The 12,494-nt window shown below is 62.7% G+C and overlaps 1 protein-coding gene across 1 annotated transcript in view; it reads left to right on the top strand.

Annotated features, from left to right (window-relative positions):
* Positions 1-4,821, top strand: part of PRKAR1B (protein kinase cAMP-dependent type I regulatory subunit beta) — an 86,622-nt gene extending 81,801 nt beyond the window's left edge. The window contains exons 10-11 of the mRNA XM_065892159.1: positions 4,238-4,319; positions 4,647-4,821. Coding sequence (XP_065748231.1) covers positions 4,238-4,319; positions 4,647-4,819 — 255 coding nt within the window. The 3' untranslated portion in view covers positions 4,820-4,821. The remainder of the gene's footprint in view (positions 1-4,237; positions 4,320-4,646) is intronic.
* Positions 4,822-12,494: the final 7,673 nt, after the last annotated feature.

Genomic DNA, 12,494 nt, shown 5'->3' with positions numbered 1-12,494 from the left:
ACCCTGAGGGCCTGTGTTTCCCATCCTCAGCCGTTCCCAGCTCCGGTTTCCCTGGTATCCACACACAGCATGAGGCGTTCCCAGACAGACAGATGTGGAACTCATTTGCTGGATTCCGAGGTCCTGCTTTACCCCGGACGGGATTCCTGGCACCAGGGGCGGAGAGATAAGCAGCGTGCAAAGACCGTTGCCATAAAGACGCCTGATTTGTCCGTGGAAAGTCCAGCAGATGCGCTGTCTCGGACGAATCCCCGTGCGGGGGTGTCGACTCCCTCAGCCACCGCTGCCCGCTGGCCGGGAGCTGGGTGGCCCGAGGGCGGCTTCTGGCCCCACCACGGCCGTGCTGCTGCAGGCCTGCGCGCGCTGGTTCCCCGAGTCTGCGGTGGCCGGCGTCGTATCTCTTCTGCAGACGAGGAAACCGAGACTCGGGCTGTGCCTTGCCTTCCCCTGACTGCGGCCAGCACGTCGTGGAGCCGGGCTTGGACCGTGGGGAGCCGCCCGGAGCGCGGGGCTCAGGCCGTGTCGAGGGCACTTCGGGTGGAGGCTGCTGTCCTCACACCTTCCCATACCTGCCTCCTGTGTTCTTCTTTCAGTTGTCCTTTAGCTTCCGGGAGGTGATGCTGGTTCCTGCTTATGGCTGTGATACTGTTTCTTTTAAGATAGATATTTATTCAAATAAAATGAATAGTGTTTGCTCTCCCTGAACTTGGTGTCAGTGGGATCTGAGAGTGACTGCTCACTGCACGGCTGGCCTTCACACTGACACGCTCGTGTGTCCCCTCCCCTGCTGGGCCGGATGCGCACGAGCTCCAGTCTCTGCCCGGAGCGGCTGCGGGTCCCTGGCGGGAGCTTCTCTCTCACCAGGTGCCGTCCCTACTGAGCCGCTGACCCTGACGTCCCCCAGCCCCACCCCGGGCCGCACCGTGGGCGCGGGGCCAGCGGCCCACAGCCCTGACCTGTCTGCTCTGACCCCACCAGGGTGTGGATCCTGGGGCGCCCGTGCCTGCGTAGGCTTCCCCGCCCTCGAGCGGAGTCTGGCTCACAGGCAGGAGGAGTGGGTGACGGCCCGAAGGCTGGAGGAGATGGAGGTGGGCCATGTCCCTGGGGAGGGCGAGGCCCGTACGGGCGGGACCGCGGCTCCCGGCTGTGCCATCGCCCGACCCGGTCAGGGGGGCTCTATGCCGGGCTGGAGGGGCTGCTTCAGGGAGCGGGAAGCCTGAGGCCCTGCTTCAGCGAGTGCGTTCTCCTCGACCTTGGCTGGTTTCTGTCTCATAAAGGTCACGCGTGCCCGTTGTCGAAACCAAAGAGTTGATGTGGGTTTCGACTTTGTAGAAAAATTTAAAAAATGAAAAGCGTTGAAAGGAGAACGGGCCTTTTGTAACCCCTTCTCCTCCAGACTCCAGCAGTGACGTTTTCCTCGTGCATCCTCCCTGGCTGATTCCTATGTGACCTGATTTATTTTTAGAGTTGGGTTGGAATCAATGAGAAATTTGGGGAATATGATCTAGAGTTTTGGCAAGTGTGTTTCTCCAGCCCCCAGAATTCCGGCTCTCAACTCCCTGAGGATGTCTACGCTGCCTTCACGCCCGTCTGGGAAACGAGCTTGGACAGGACGGCTATTCCAGGGCTGCGGTGATTTCGCTGGGATGGGAAGACCCGGGCGTGTGCTGGTCACGCCTGTGGCCCGTGTCGTGGGAACGCTGGGCCCTGCTGGTTGGAGGTCCCACCCCATCGAGTCCGTCTGCCCGTTTCCCTCGCTCCCCGCCCTCGGGCTCGGCGGCTGTGCCTTCCCAGGACAGGAACGTCCTGCCGTTGCGTCAGGGCTTGGGGGTGGTGGCCTGTCAGCCTCAGCTGCTGCAGCAAAGAGCCCCCGAACCACTGCGGTGGAGAACGAGGAAGCGTCTGTCTTGCGAAGTGGTGACCCCACGGTCATCACAGGCACGCCTGGGGGCCGTGGCTCTGTCCCTGTGGCCCTTCCTCTCGTGGCCCCACTGCCCCGTGGGGGCTGGGCTGTCAGCAGCGGGAAGAGAGTGTGGTGCGATGCACACCCTGTTGGGAACAACATGGTCCCGTGGTCATGCGCTCCTGCAGCCCTGAGACGTGTGAGGACCGAGCGGAGCGGCCGCCTGCTCCCTGTTGGTCCTGCTTATCCGGGGCTCCCCCTGAGGACCTTTCATCTTCGTGCCGTCCAGCCTGGAGGGTCTGTCATGACATCAGTCTGAACGGGTGCGCGTGCATCCCCTGTGTCAAGGTCCCGAGTGGGAAAGCTCCGTGCATCCCAGTGGAAACAGATTTCATCTCGTCAACCTGCCGTCGATCGCAAGATGGGCCGGTCCACATGTGACCAGGACGGGAATGCTTGCAGTGGCCACGGGGGATGCGGTTGATTCCAGAGGAGGCAGAGGGCAGGGAGGTGTCTGCACGGGGCGGGGGGCAAGTGAGAAACAGAACAGTGGCCCACCCGAGCCCGACCCTGCTCTCCTGTGCCCACTGAGCCCTAATCCTCACCGCTGTCCCAAGCGGGCAGGGCAGAGCCTGAGGAGGGGCAGCCAGTCGCATCGCTTGCACGTGACCTGCTCTGGCCAGTGAGCTGTGAGGGGAGGTTGCCGGGAGCTTCCAGAGGGTTTCCCTGCTGATGGCATGGGGGAGGCGTTGGGTGACCCCTGGAACTGTGGCAGCCACGGTGCCAGCACAGGGACTCGACTGAGGCCACCAGAGCAGGAGGCAAGGACAAGCCTGGGTCCAGACACGTCTGTGGGCCGCTGAATTAGCCAGCCCTGAAAGCCCTGTCTCAGTCTTCCGGTTCTGCGGGAGAGCAGTTACCCTTAGTAGCCTTTAGACACCTTGACTTGGGTTTTCTGTTGTTTGGAGCTTGAAGCATCTCATCAGATGCTTTAAGTCTGGAGTTTCACTGAGTAATTCTATCAACTGGAACTTCAGCTCCGTCCCTGGGGTCCTGAAGAGGAAAATGATCCAGTTGTAAAATGGAAAATTGTCTAAAATGGGAATGAAAGGCATGTAAGTTATATAAGTGAAAAGGCTGCATGTAAACGATAGTTAGGTTAATGCAACGTTGTCTCAAGAAAAGCGCCGCAGTGCCGTCATCCCTGGACCTGACTGCCCTCCACTGCAGGGGCAGTTGGGAGCAGGACCCCACTCCTCTCTGTGGGGGCAGCATGGGACCACGTGTCCCGCAGGCCCTGTCCCTCGACTGGGGTCTGTGGGCACACGGCCCAGGGAGCACTCCTGGAGTGCCCGGGCCGGGTGGAGATGGCCTGCTGCTTCCAGGTCCGGCTCCCTCTGTCAGCCAGCTTCGTAAGCACCCCAGACGCCTGCGAGCCGAGTGGCCCTGTGGCTGGAGTGGGGCCGGCGTGGGTCCGCCCAGGGCGTCCGGAGGTCCCAGTCGCGGCAGGCACCGGTGGGGTCTTTTGACCGAGTCTCTTGCGGCCCGGGCGGAGGGGGTACCAGTTAACCCGGGCGCGGCCAGGCTAGTGCTCGCGAGGCCGGGTCTGGGTGAGCCAGGGTGAGCCGGGCCCACCGCGAGACAGCCCAGGCTCCTCTGTGCGTCCAGGGCATCGGCAGCGGCCGGTGAGGCCAGTGGGGCTGGCGGGGTGATTCATAAGGCCTTGCTGCTACTCCTTGGGCGTGTGGGGAAGATGCCGGGTTCCGACGAGGCCCCAGCCCCAGGGTGCCCCCAGACGGCGGGCCAGGGGGCTCTGCGCACGGAAGCCACTGGTGCCGGCTCGTTGCTGCCGAGGCTGCGGCCCCCGAAGGCCGAGTCTCTGGTGTGGAACGCAGCCTCGCCAAGCTGCCTAGGCTGGCGTTAATCATTGAGCCCCAGTGTCGCGGACACCCCGCCTGGAGGCCAGGGGGCCGCATCGCTTAGCGGGGCGGCGTGACCACGAGGCCGCACGCCTCCCGTCCTTGAAACTTAAGCCAAGGTCAGCTCGGAGCAGCGCTGCCCTCGGAGGCACCTCCAGATTCTGCCCGTGCCCCGCCCGCGGGCAGACAGCTTGGGGCAGGAGCCAGGCCAGCGAGGATGGTGGTGCCCAGGAGGTGCCCTGGGCCAGAGCATGGCTGCAGCTCCCAGACCCCACGTCTCACTTTTAGGTGGGGGGCGTGGAGCCAGTGGGAGGGGGATGCGGGCGGTGCCCCTCGGGGGTGGCCTTGGGCACCCCCGCCTTTGCCCGCCCCACCCCAGCCGGCCGACCCTCACGTGTCTGCTTGGCATTTGCAGGGCACAGCCTCCGTCCTCCAGCGCCGGTCCCCCGGTGAGGAGTATGTGGAGGTGGGGCGCCTCGGGCCCTCCGACTACTTCGGTGAGTTGTGGGGTCCGCTCCCTCCCGGGGTGGCGGCCGTTGCACGGGGCCCCAGGAGGGCCTGAGGTGAGGTCCGCAGGGGCCGTGGGAGGACCTGGCCGAGGCCTGGGCACCCTGGCGGCCTGTCCTGGGTGCCGGCTGTCCCGGGAGGGCAGGACGTGGGTCAGGACCAGGCCCGGCGCCATCTGAGTTCCAGGCGATGGTGTAAGTACATCCCAGTGCTTTGTGGGCTGCGCTCGCGCGGACGTTCACTCAGGTGCGGCCTCGCGTCCTGAGGTTTCGCTTTTCCCCTAAATCCGCAGCCCTGATGCTCTCTCTCGCCCCCAGGGGAGATCGCGCTGCTGCTGAACCGGCCCCGGGCGGCCACCGTGGTGGCCCGGGGGCCTCTCAAGTGCGTGAAGCTGGACCGGCCCCGCTTCGAGCGTGTGCTGGGCCCCTGCTCCGAGATCCTCAAGAGGAACATCCAGCGCTACAACAGCTTCATCTCCCTCACCGTCTGAGCCGCCGCTCCTGCTGTGTGCGCGCACGTCCAGCTGAGGCTGGCAGCGGGCACCGCCCCTCCCTCGGGCTCACCTGGGAGCGAAGGGGTCACCTCCAGAGGTGGCGGCCCCTCCCCGTCCCCCTTCCCCGTCCCCCACTGGCTCCTCGTAAGGGACCCGCCTTCCTCCCCACGTCTTCTGGGGTGGGGGGCCAGCTCCGGGAGGCGCTCCTCTCCTATCTGGCTGGGCAGCACCCGGCAGCCGACCCCTGTGATGCGAGGCCACCCGGTCTGTGGCCGGCGTGTGGGGCGATGACATCCCAGGGGGTCCCCACAGGCACTCTTGGGCTTGGAGTGAGAAGCTGAGGCTGAAGAGAGAGAGGGTCCAGCCCCTCCCTCAAATGCCCACCCCCACCGCCCCACAGACGGTCCTCCCAAGATGCCAGGGGTGGGGAGGCCCTGGCGGCTTAAGCTAGCTCCAGCCTCAGAGGGCGGTGGCCCCCAGGAGCCCACGGCATGTTTAGGGGAGTGGGCGTGACCCTCCCCTCTCCTGGAAAGCTGGGCGCACCGACCAGTTTGCCTGACCGTCAGAGGCAGGGGACATCCTCACTGGGCTGAGACGCCCAGGAGAGGAAGGGCACGCCATGGGAGCCTGGGGCTTTCCGAGTTGCGGTGAGCGCTGCTCTCGGGGCCGGGGGAGGCCCCACTGCCTTCCACGTCTTCGCAAAGCAGCTTCTTGGAGACTTGGGAGGAAGTGGAGGGATTTTCTAAAACACTTTCTGGATGAAGTTGTCAGGAAGAGTCCCCTGTGAGTCATTCTCCAGCAGACAAGCCTCCCGTTAACCAGGAGTCTCGCCCTGGTGGGAAAGCCCGTTATCCGAGCCTCTCCCCTCCCCATGTAGGAAGAATGTGAGTCAGACCAGCCCTGGGCCCACACACCTAAGTCATCAGTCAACCGATTCCCCCTCGGAAGTGTCGTCAGGCCGACTCTCACGTGAGCTGGAGGGGCCTGGGGCCCGTGCCTCACGGGCCTCCTGGTGACCTGAAGGACACACGCAATAGTGCAGTTACCCCGTTGCTGCTGCCCATGCAGCCCGGGGAGGCTGCCGCTGCCGGCGGGCGTTTCCGTGCTGTGTAAGCGCTGCCCTGTTTATTGTGACGTGCTGGATGCTGCATGTGCCATTAAATGTGCAATGACGTACATCTTCCTGACTCCGCGTTTTGGTCTGAAATCTTTCATAGATGATTTTATTCCTTACGTTTCGTTTCTGTTGTGATAAAGTAGCCATAACATAAGACTTCCCCTCTTCACCATTTTTCAGTGTCCGGTTCAGGGGCATCAGGCACATTCACGCTGTCGTGTAACCATCCCCGCCATCGTCTCCAGAACTTTCTCGTCGTCCCAAACTGAGGCTCTGCCCCCGTTACACACCAACCGCCCTCCCCTCCCCCAGGCCCTGGCCCCCACGCCCTGCTTTCTGTCTCTGTGACCCTGACTCCCCCAGGCACCTCTCCCCAGGGACCTCACAGAAGTGGAACCACAGTGTCCTTCTGCGTCTGGCCCATTTCACTGTTCTGTCCTCAAGTTTCATTAGCCTGTGTCAGTGTTTCCTTCCTCATTAAGGCTGAATCATATCCCGTGTGTGGATGGACCACATCTTCTTTCTCCGTTCACCCGTCGATGGTGATGGACCCTTGGGCTTTAAGCCCTCTCTCGTGGTCCTGATGTGACGAGCTGGCCACGGCTCCCGGGGGCCGGGGGGCGGCAGCAGGGCCGAGCTCTGTGTGGCAGGAAGCAGGCCCAGGGCCCACCCCAGGTGACCACGGTCTGATGGCCTCGGGAGTTTCTAAGCAGTGACTCGGGAAGGGCGTGAAGCTGGGGAGCGTGTGCCGTCCGACCCTCGTGTCCGGACTCCGGGAGCAGCGGGGTTCTGGGCTGAGCCTCTCCCGGCCTCTCCTAAGAAGGCCGCCTCGAGGCCGCCATCCACCCCAGAGCCAAGCAGGGGCGCGCGTCAGCCGCCCTGATGCCCAGAGAGCTTTCGGGCCAGTGTCCGGGCTCTGGCCTTTCTGTGGAGGCAGGGAAGGGCCCATGGGAGTTGAGGGGGGGCAGCCTACCACGCGGCTCCCCCCAGTGGCTGGACAGAGCAGGCTCCCTGGGAAAGCCGCACGGGGGTTCCAGAATAAAGACCGACCCGGAGAGGGGCTTGACCCACAGAAAGTCGCTGCCGCTGGGCCGGGCGGCAGCAGCTCCGGGGTCCACGACGGGTGCGAGCCCTGCGGGCACCTGCCCTGGGCCTTGTCTCGTGGGCTGTGAGGGGTGGTCCGTGGAGCTGGGGTGGGAGCTGCAGCTCCGCGGGCCTTGGGGGGGCTGTCGTGAGCAGTGTCTGTCCATCACTCTGGGGGCAGGTGGCCCACTGCGGGGGGGCAGAGATGGCCCTGCATGCCAAGACCTGGGACTGGGCCCTGCTCCACACTCTCCCAGAAGCACTCCCGGCCCCCCCGGCGCCCCCGGGCTGGGCTGGCTGTCCTGCTCTAGGGTCCCGCTGTCCCCACGTGCTTCCCGAAAACAGAAAGCAGCCACGTTAAGACCCCGCTCCTCCCGAGGGCTCGGGCCGTGTGGCCCAGGACGCAGGGCGGGCCGAGGCCACAAGTTTCTTTGCTGCAGGAGGGTCAGGAGGTCAATGCACACGTCCTTCAGTTTTCTCGATGAAACGTCTATTTGAATAATCAAAGCGAATCTACACAGTGCAGAGCACTGCGCGGTATGAATGTAAACGTGCTGCGACAGGAGCCACGCGCACAAAAGGAAAGTAGAGCAAGTGAGATTCATCTTTCCGTGCCACCGGTCCTAAGCTGCCCGTGCCGGGGCGGGGGGCAGTGGCATCACGAGGGCCCTAATAGGAAGGAGGTGGGAGGGCGTGGGGAGGAGGGAGAGAAGCCACCGGCTAGGAGCTGGAGGGAGAGACGGACCCTCCCGAACCCCGGCAGGAAGCAGCTCACGGGAGCCTTTGGACTTGTGGCCTCCAGGCTGGAAGGCTAAGTAGCAGGTCGGCCTGTTCTGAGGCGCTGAGTTTGGGGCGTTTTATACAGCAGCCACAGGACACTCATACGGCGGCCCCGCTGGGATTGGACCGGAGCTCTGCCAACCTTGAGTGTGTGTTCGACCCCACCCCCACCCCGTGCTGCTTGGAACTTCGGGTCCCTCCCAGAAGCCCAGGGTCTTCCTGGGCTGGGATGCGGTGGGGCGTGGCAGGCACCCCTCCTCGGAGGGCAGGTCTGGCCCCGGCTGCCTGCTCGGCTGGGGCACGGGGACCCAGGCTGGAGGCTGCGGGAAGCCTCTGCCTGCTGCCCGCTGGGGGTGTGGCCAGAGCAGCATCTTCCCCAGCTGGGCACTGGGCCTGCTCCCTTTGGCGCCAGGCGGCACGGCCCGGTCTTGTGGGCTCGTGAAAGCGCGCTTGTGTCCGCCTGAGACTACAAGCCGGGCCATTGTTTCTGCCCCATCGCGGCCCCCAGGGCGGAGCCAGGGGCGCTGTGTGGAAGGGGACGGCGGGATGGGGTCCATGCAGACAGTCCCCGGGTGGCCCGCTCCCCTCGGCTGCCCCGGGGGGCCTGACGTGGACACCCCCGTCTGATCCCGAGGCAGCTTCTGGGAGGGTCAGGTTGTGGCCAGTTGAGGCCTGACAGTGAGCCCCAGAGGGCAGGCGTGGGTCTTACACACTCGACCTGTGGGCCCCAGGACCTTGAGGGGCCAGACGCTTAGTCGGCACCAAGAAATATTTGAATAATAAAGAAAAGCGAATAACCTCGGGGTTACTGGAGGGAAATCTGGGGAAATGCACGCTCTGGCTTCCACAGGCCAAAAAATAAACTGATGAAAGTCCCATACCTTCTACAAAAATGAATTCCAAATGGCTCACAGACTTACACACAAAGATAAAATCATGAAAGGTTTAGAAGAACACACAGGAGGAAAATCCCTGGGCTCTGGGGCCGGGCCCATTGTTCTGAGACTTGACACCCAAAGCACAAGCCATGAAAGGAGAACTGGACGAATTGGAATTCCTGAAAATTAAAAACGTTGCCGGCGAAGGATCCCGTGAGGAAGATGAAAGGGGAAAAAATGATCGTCGATCTGCCCTTCCCCCAGAGGCCTCCCACCGGGCTGTGTGACCAGCTCTGGGAACTCGGCAGGGACACTCACGTACTTGCGCGGACAGCAGATACGCACAGGAAGGATGGTCGCTCGGCAGCACCGGGGACGAGACGCTCCACGCCCAGAGGAAAGGCTGAGGTGAGAAACGGCGACCACAGCCGGTGCCGGCGAGGAAGCAGGGCAAGGGGGCTGCTCACATGTGGCTGGTGGGGACACAGACCCGTGCAGCCACTCTGGCAAGCAGAGGCTTCCGTCAAAAACAAAAACCAAAACCCAACATACAGCTACCACAGGACGCAGCCGGGGTAGCTTGGACGCTTATCCCAGAGAATCGCAGACCTACGCACACAGAGACCTGCACAGGGAGCCTCACGGGGCCTCGTCCGCGGAAGTGGAAACGCCCAGACGTCCTCCGTGAGGCCGTCCTGAGGGTGAGGCCCTCACACCACGGCTGTGACTCAGTGTACAAAGGAGCCAACTGTTGGTACAGCGGCCGCCTGGGCAGGTCTCCGGGGAATTCTGCTGAGAGGAAATGCCGACCCCAAAGGATCACCCGCTGTATGGTGGCATGTACCTGACAGCCTTGAAGTGACAAAATCACAGGAACGGAGCTCAGGTTGAGGTGGGAGGGACACAACTGTTGGTACAGCGGCCGCCTGGGCAGGTCTCCGGGGAATTCTGCTGAGAGGAAATGCCGACCCCAAAGGATCACCTGCTGTATGGTGGCATGTACCTGACAGCCTTGAAGTGACAAAATCACAGGAACGGAGCTCAGGTTGAGGTGGGAGGGACACAACTGTTGGTACAGCGGCCGCCTGGGCAGGTCTCCGGGGAATTCTGCTGAGAGGAAATGCCGACCCCAAAGGATCACCTGCTGTATGGTGGCATGTACCTGACAGCCTTGAAGTGACAAAATCACAGGAACGGAGCTCAGGTTGAGGTGGGAGGGACACAACTGTTGGTACAGCGGCCGCCTGGGCAGGTCTCCGGGGAATTCTGCTGAGAGGAAATGCCGACCCCAAAGGATCACCCGCTGTATGGTGGCATGTACCTGACAGCCTTGAAGTGACAAAATCACAGGAACGGAGCTCAGGTTGAGGTGGGAGGGACACAAGGGTCCTCGCCTTGATGGGACGTCCTGCATCTCCACTGGACCCACGTCCAGATCCTGGTCGAGGCTTGCACTGGAGTTCTGCAAGATGTCACCATTGGAGGAGACTGGGTACAGGGTACCCCGATCCCTCTGTGTGTTTCTATTAGAAGGGAAAGAGCCTGCGTGTCTGAGGGAGCTGGAGCATGGGGAAGGCGGGCAGGTGGGATGTGGGGAGGGGTCTGCATTCCACTAGAAGGGCAGGGAGGAGCCGCTGGAGAGCTCGGGACTCTCGGGCGAGTCTGATTTATGCTGTGGAAGGTCCTGGGTAGTGAGTGGCCACGGTGATCCTGCAGCTGCCCTAACCTGGTGGCGTTCCCAGGACAGGACAGGCGGGGGCAGAGGGGACACCCAGGCATCAGCAAGCCCTTAACACTTGAACGGCCCCTTCCCTTCCCTTCCCTACCCCAGCCCCTGTCTCTGCACAGAGCTCTGCCACTTGCTGTGTGGCCTCGGGCAAGTCCCTCGACATCTCTGGACCCCGCCCATCCCTCTCTAAAGTAGCCTAGGAATGCAGCCCGCAGTATATCTGGATCACGTAGTGATCCCCAAGTCCCCCCCTGAGCTGAGTGGACTCGGGTGGGGCTCAGGCAGGGCCGGGGCTGGAGCGGGTGCAGCAGCGGGCGCTGGGTGGCTCCAGAGCCACAGCCAGTCTGGGTGACTTGGGGGTCTTGAGGGCCACAGGGGCTCAGACCAGATGGGTCCCTGGGGTCTGCCTTTTCCCATCCGAGTGTGGCTTGTCCCACAGCCTGCCAGGAAGACTGTCCTGATGCCACCAACCGCGCTGACCTCTCTCTCCCCTCTGGACCTCTCTCGCCTCCTGGGTTGTGACCAATTAAGGAAGTCAGTGACTCACTGCTCTGCTCCAGCCCCATCTCCCGTTGGGTTGAACATCTCCCCTCTTCCAGGGGTCATCTAGTCTGGCTCTGACTTGGACTCCACGAGCAGGAAGGCTTTCTTCGTCTCTTGACCTGGGCCTGGAGACCCAACACCCATGGTGTGCTTGGGGGCCACCACGGCCCTCGGAACCTTTTCATGGGTATTGCTTAACAAAGGTAGACCTAACATGTTTACAGTGGATTTTGGATCCCACATGTGGGACTTTTATTCAGCCATGTAGAAGGTCATTGGGTTTGTCTCTGCTGCTCCCAGCAGGGGCCCATTCTAGCTTGATATCGGGTCTGCCTCTAGGACAGAGCCCTGCGGCATTCCACTGGAGAGCTCCCTTCCAGTTTAGACTGTGAGCCCCTGACCCACCTCACTGGTCAAACATTCCTTTTTCTGGCGGTTGGAAAAATAAATCAGGCTGGTATATTTCAGAAACGCACTGGACGACCAGCCGGACGATCCCTGACCCCTGTGCCGTGACGCATCAGGGCCAGCGTCCGGCGTGCTGGGCCTATTTCGTATGAGCTCTGTGGTATCAGGGAAGTTCCCTCACTTCCCTGGGCCTCAGCCATCTCGTCTATAAAGTAGTAATACTCGTTTCCTGGGATTAGCTGTGCCCGAGAGATGGGACCGCATGTGTAAAGCGCTTACCATGGGGTCTGGTGCCGAGAAAACACGCACAGATTTGGAGCTGCTGTTACGTAGACTGTCTAACCATGTCACACACATTCACGGTGATAAGCAGGCCCCTGGCTTTACCCGGACGCGTGGTCCTCACGCCCGGCATTGGTATCCTCCGGCTCCGGCTGGCTTCCCCTCTCAGGCCGCCTGTGGCCTGGCAGGCTCCTCCGCCCCCGCCCTGGCCGCCCTTCAAGGCAGCTGCAGTGCCCCCTCCCCGATATGCCAGCCAGTGGTGTGTCCCCCCGATCTTTCCTCCTGCTCCTGGGGCCGGGCTTCGAGGATGAGGGGACCCCAGTTTTGTGGAGGTGACAAACATGTCCCCAGCACATGCTGCTTGCCCTTGGCCCTGTTTGCAATCGCTGTGCCATGTCACCCTGAAGCCTGGAGCATGAGACCCACTCAGGCCTCTGCAGGTGGAGATTTGGGGCCGGGCGGGTGAGTTGGGCTCCTCCCAGCTCCCTGGGGCCAGGACCCCGGCTGCGAAGACCCCAACGATGGGGGCGACTCGGTGGCTGACACTCTCCATTCCCCGGATGCACGCTGGGCCCTCGAGCGGAACCCGAGGCACTCGCAGGTGGCTGGGCTTCTGCGCGGCGTGGTGGCCTCGGCGGTCAGACGCCCGCACAGCCCTGAAGCCTCCGGGAGCGGCTCCTCCAGCAGGAGCCGGCCACCGCCTCCTGGGACATGGTGTCCTGAGTTACGCAGCGTCACCTCCACCGGCCCCCCTGGACTCAGGGAGGGGACATGGACCCCACCTCTGGATGGGAGAAGCGTCAGAGGATTTGCAGTCTTTTTTGAACTCTCTGCTCTCTCCTGCCTTCCACA

This window comes from Phocoena phocoena, chromosome 15 (genome assembly GCF_963924675.1).
Source record: "Phocoena phocoena chromosome 15, mPhoPho1.1, whole genome shotgun sequence".
Lineage (NCBI taxonomy): Eukaryota > Metazoa > Chordata > Mammalia > Artiodactyla > Phocoenidae > Phocoena > Phocoena phocoena.
This window is presented reverse-complemented; position numbering and strand designations above follow the sequence as displayed.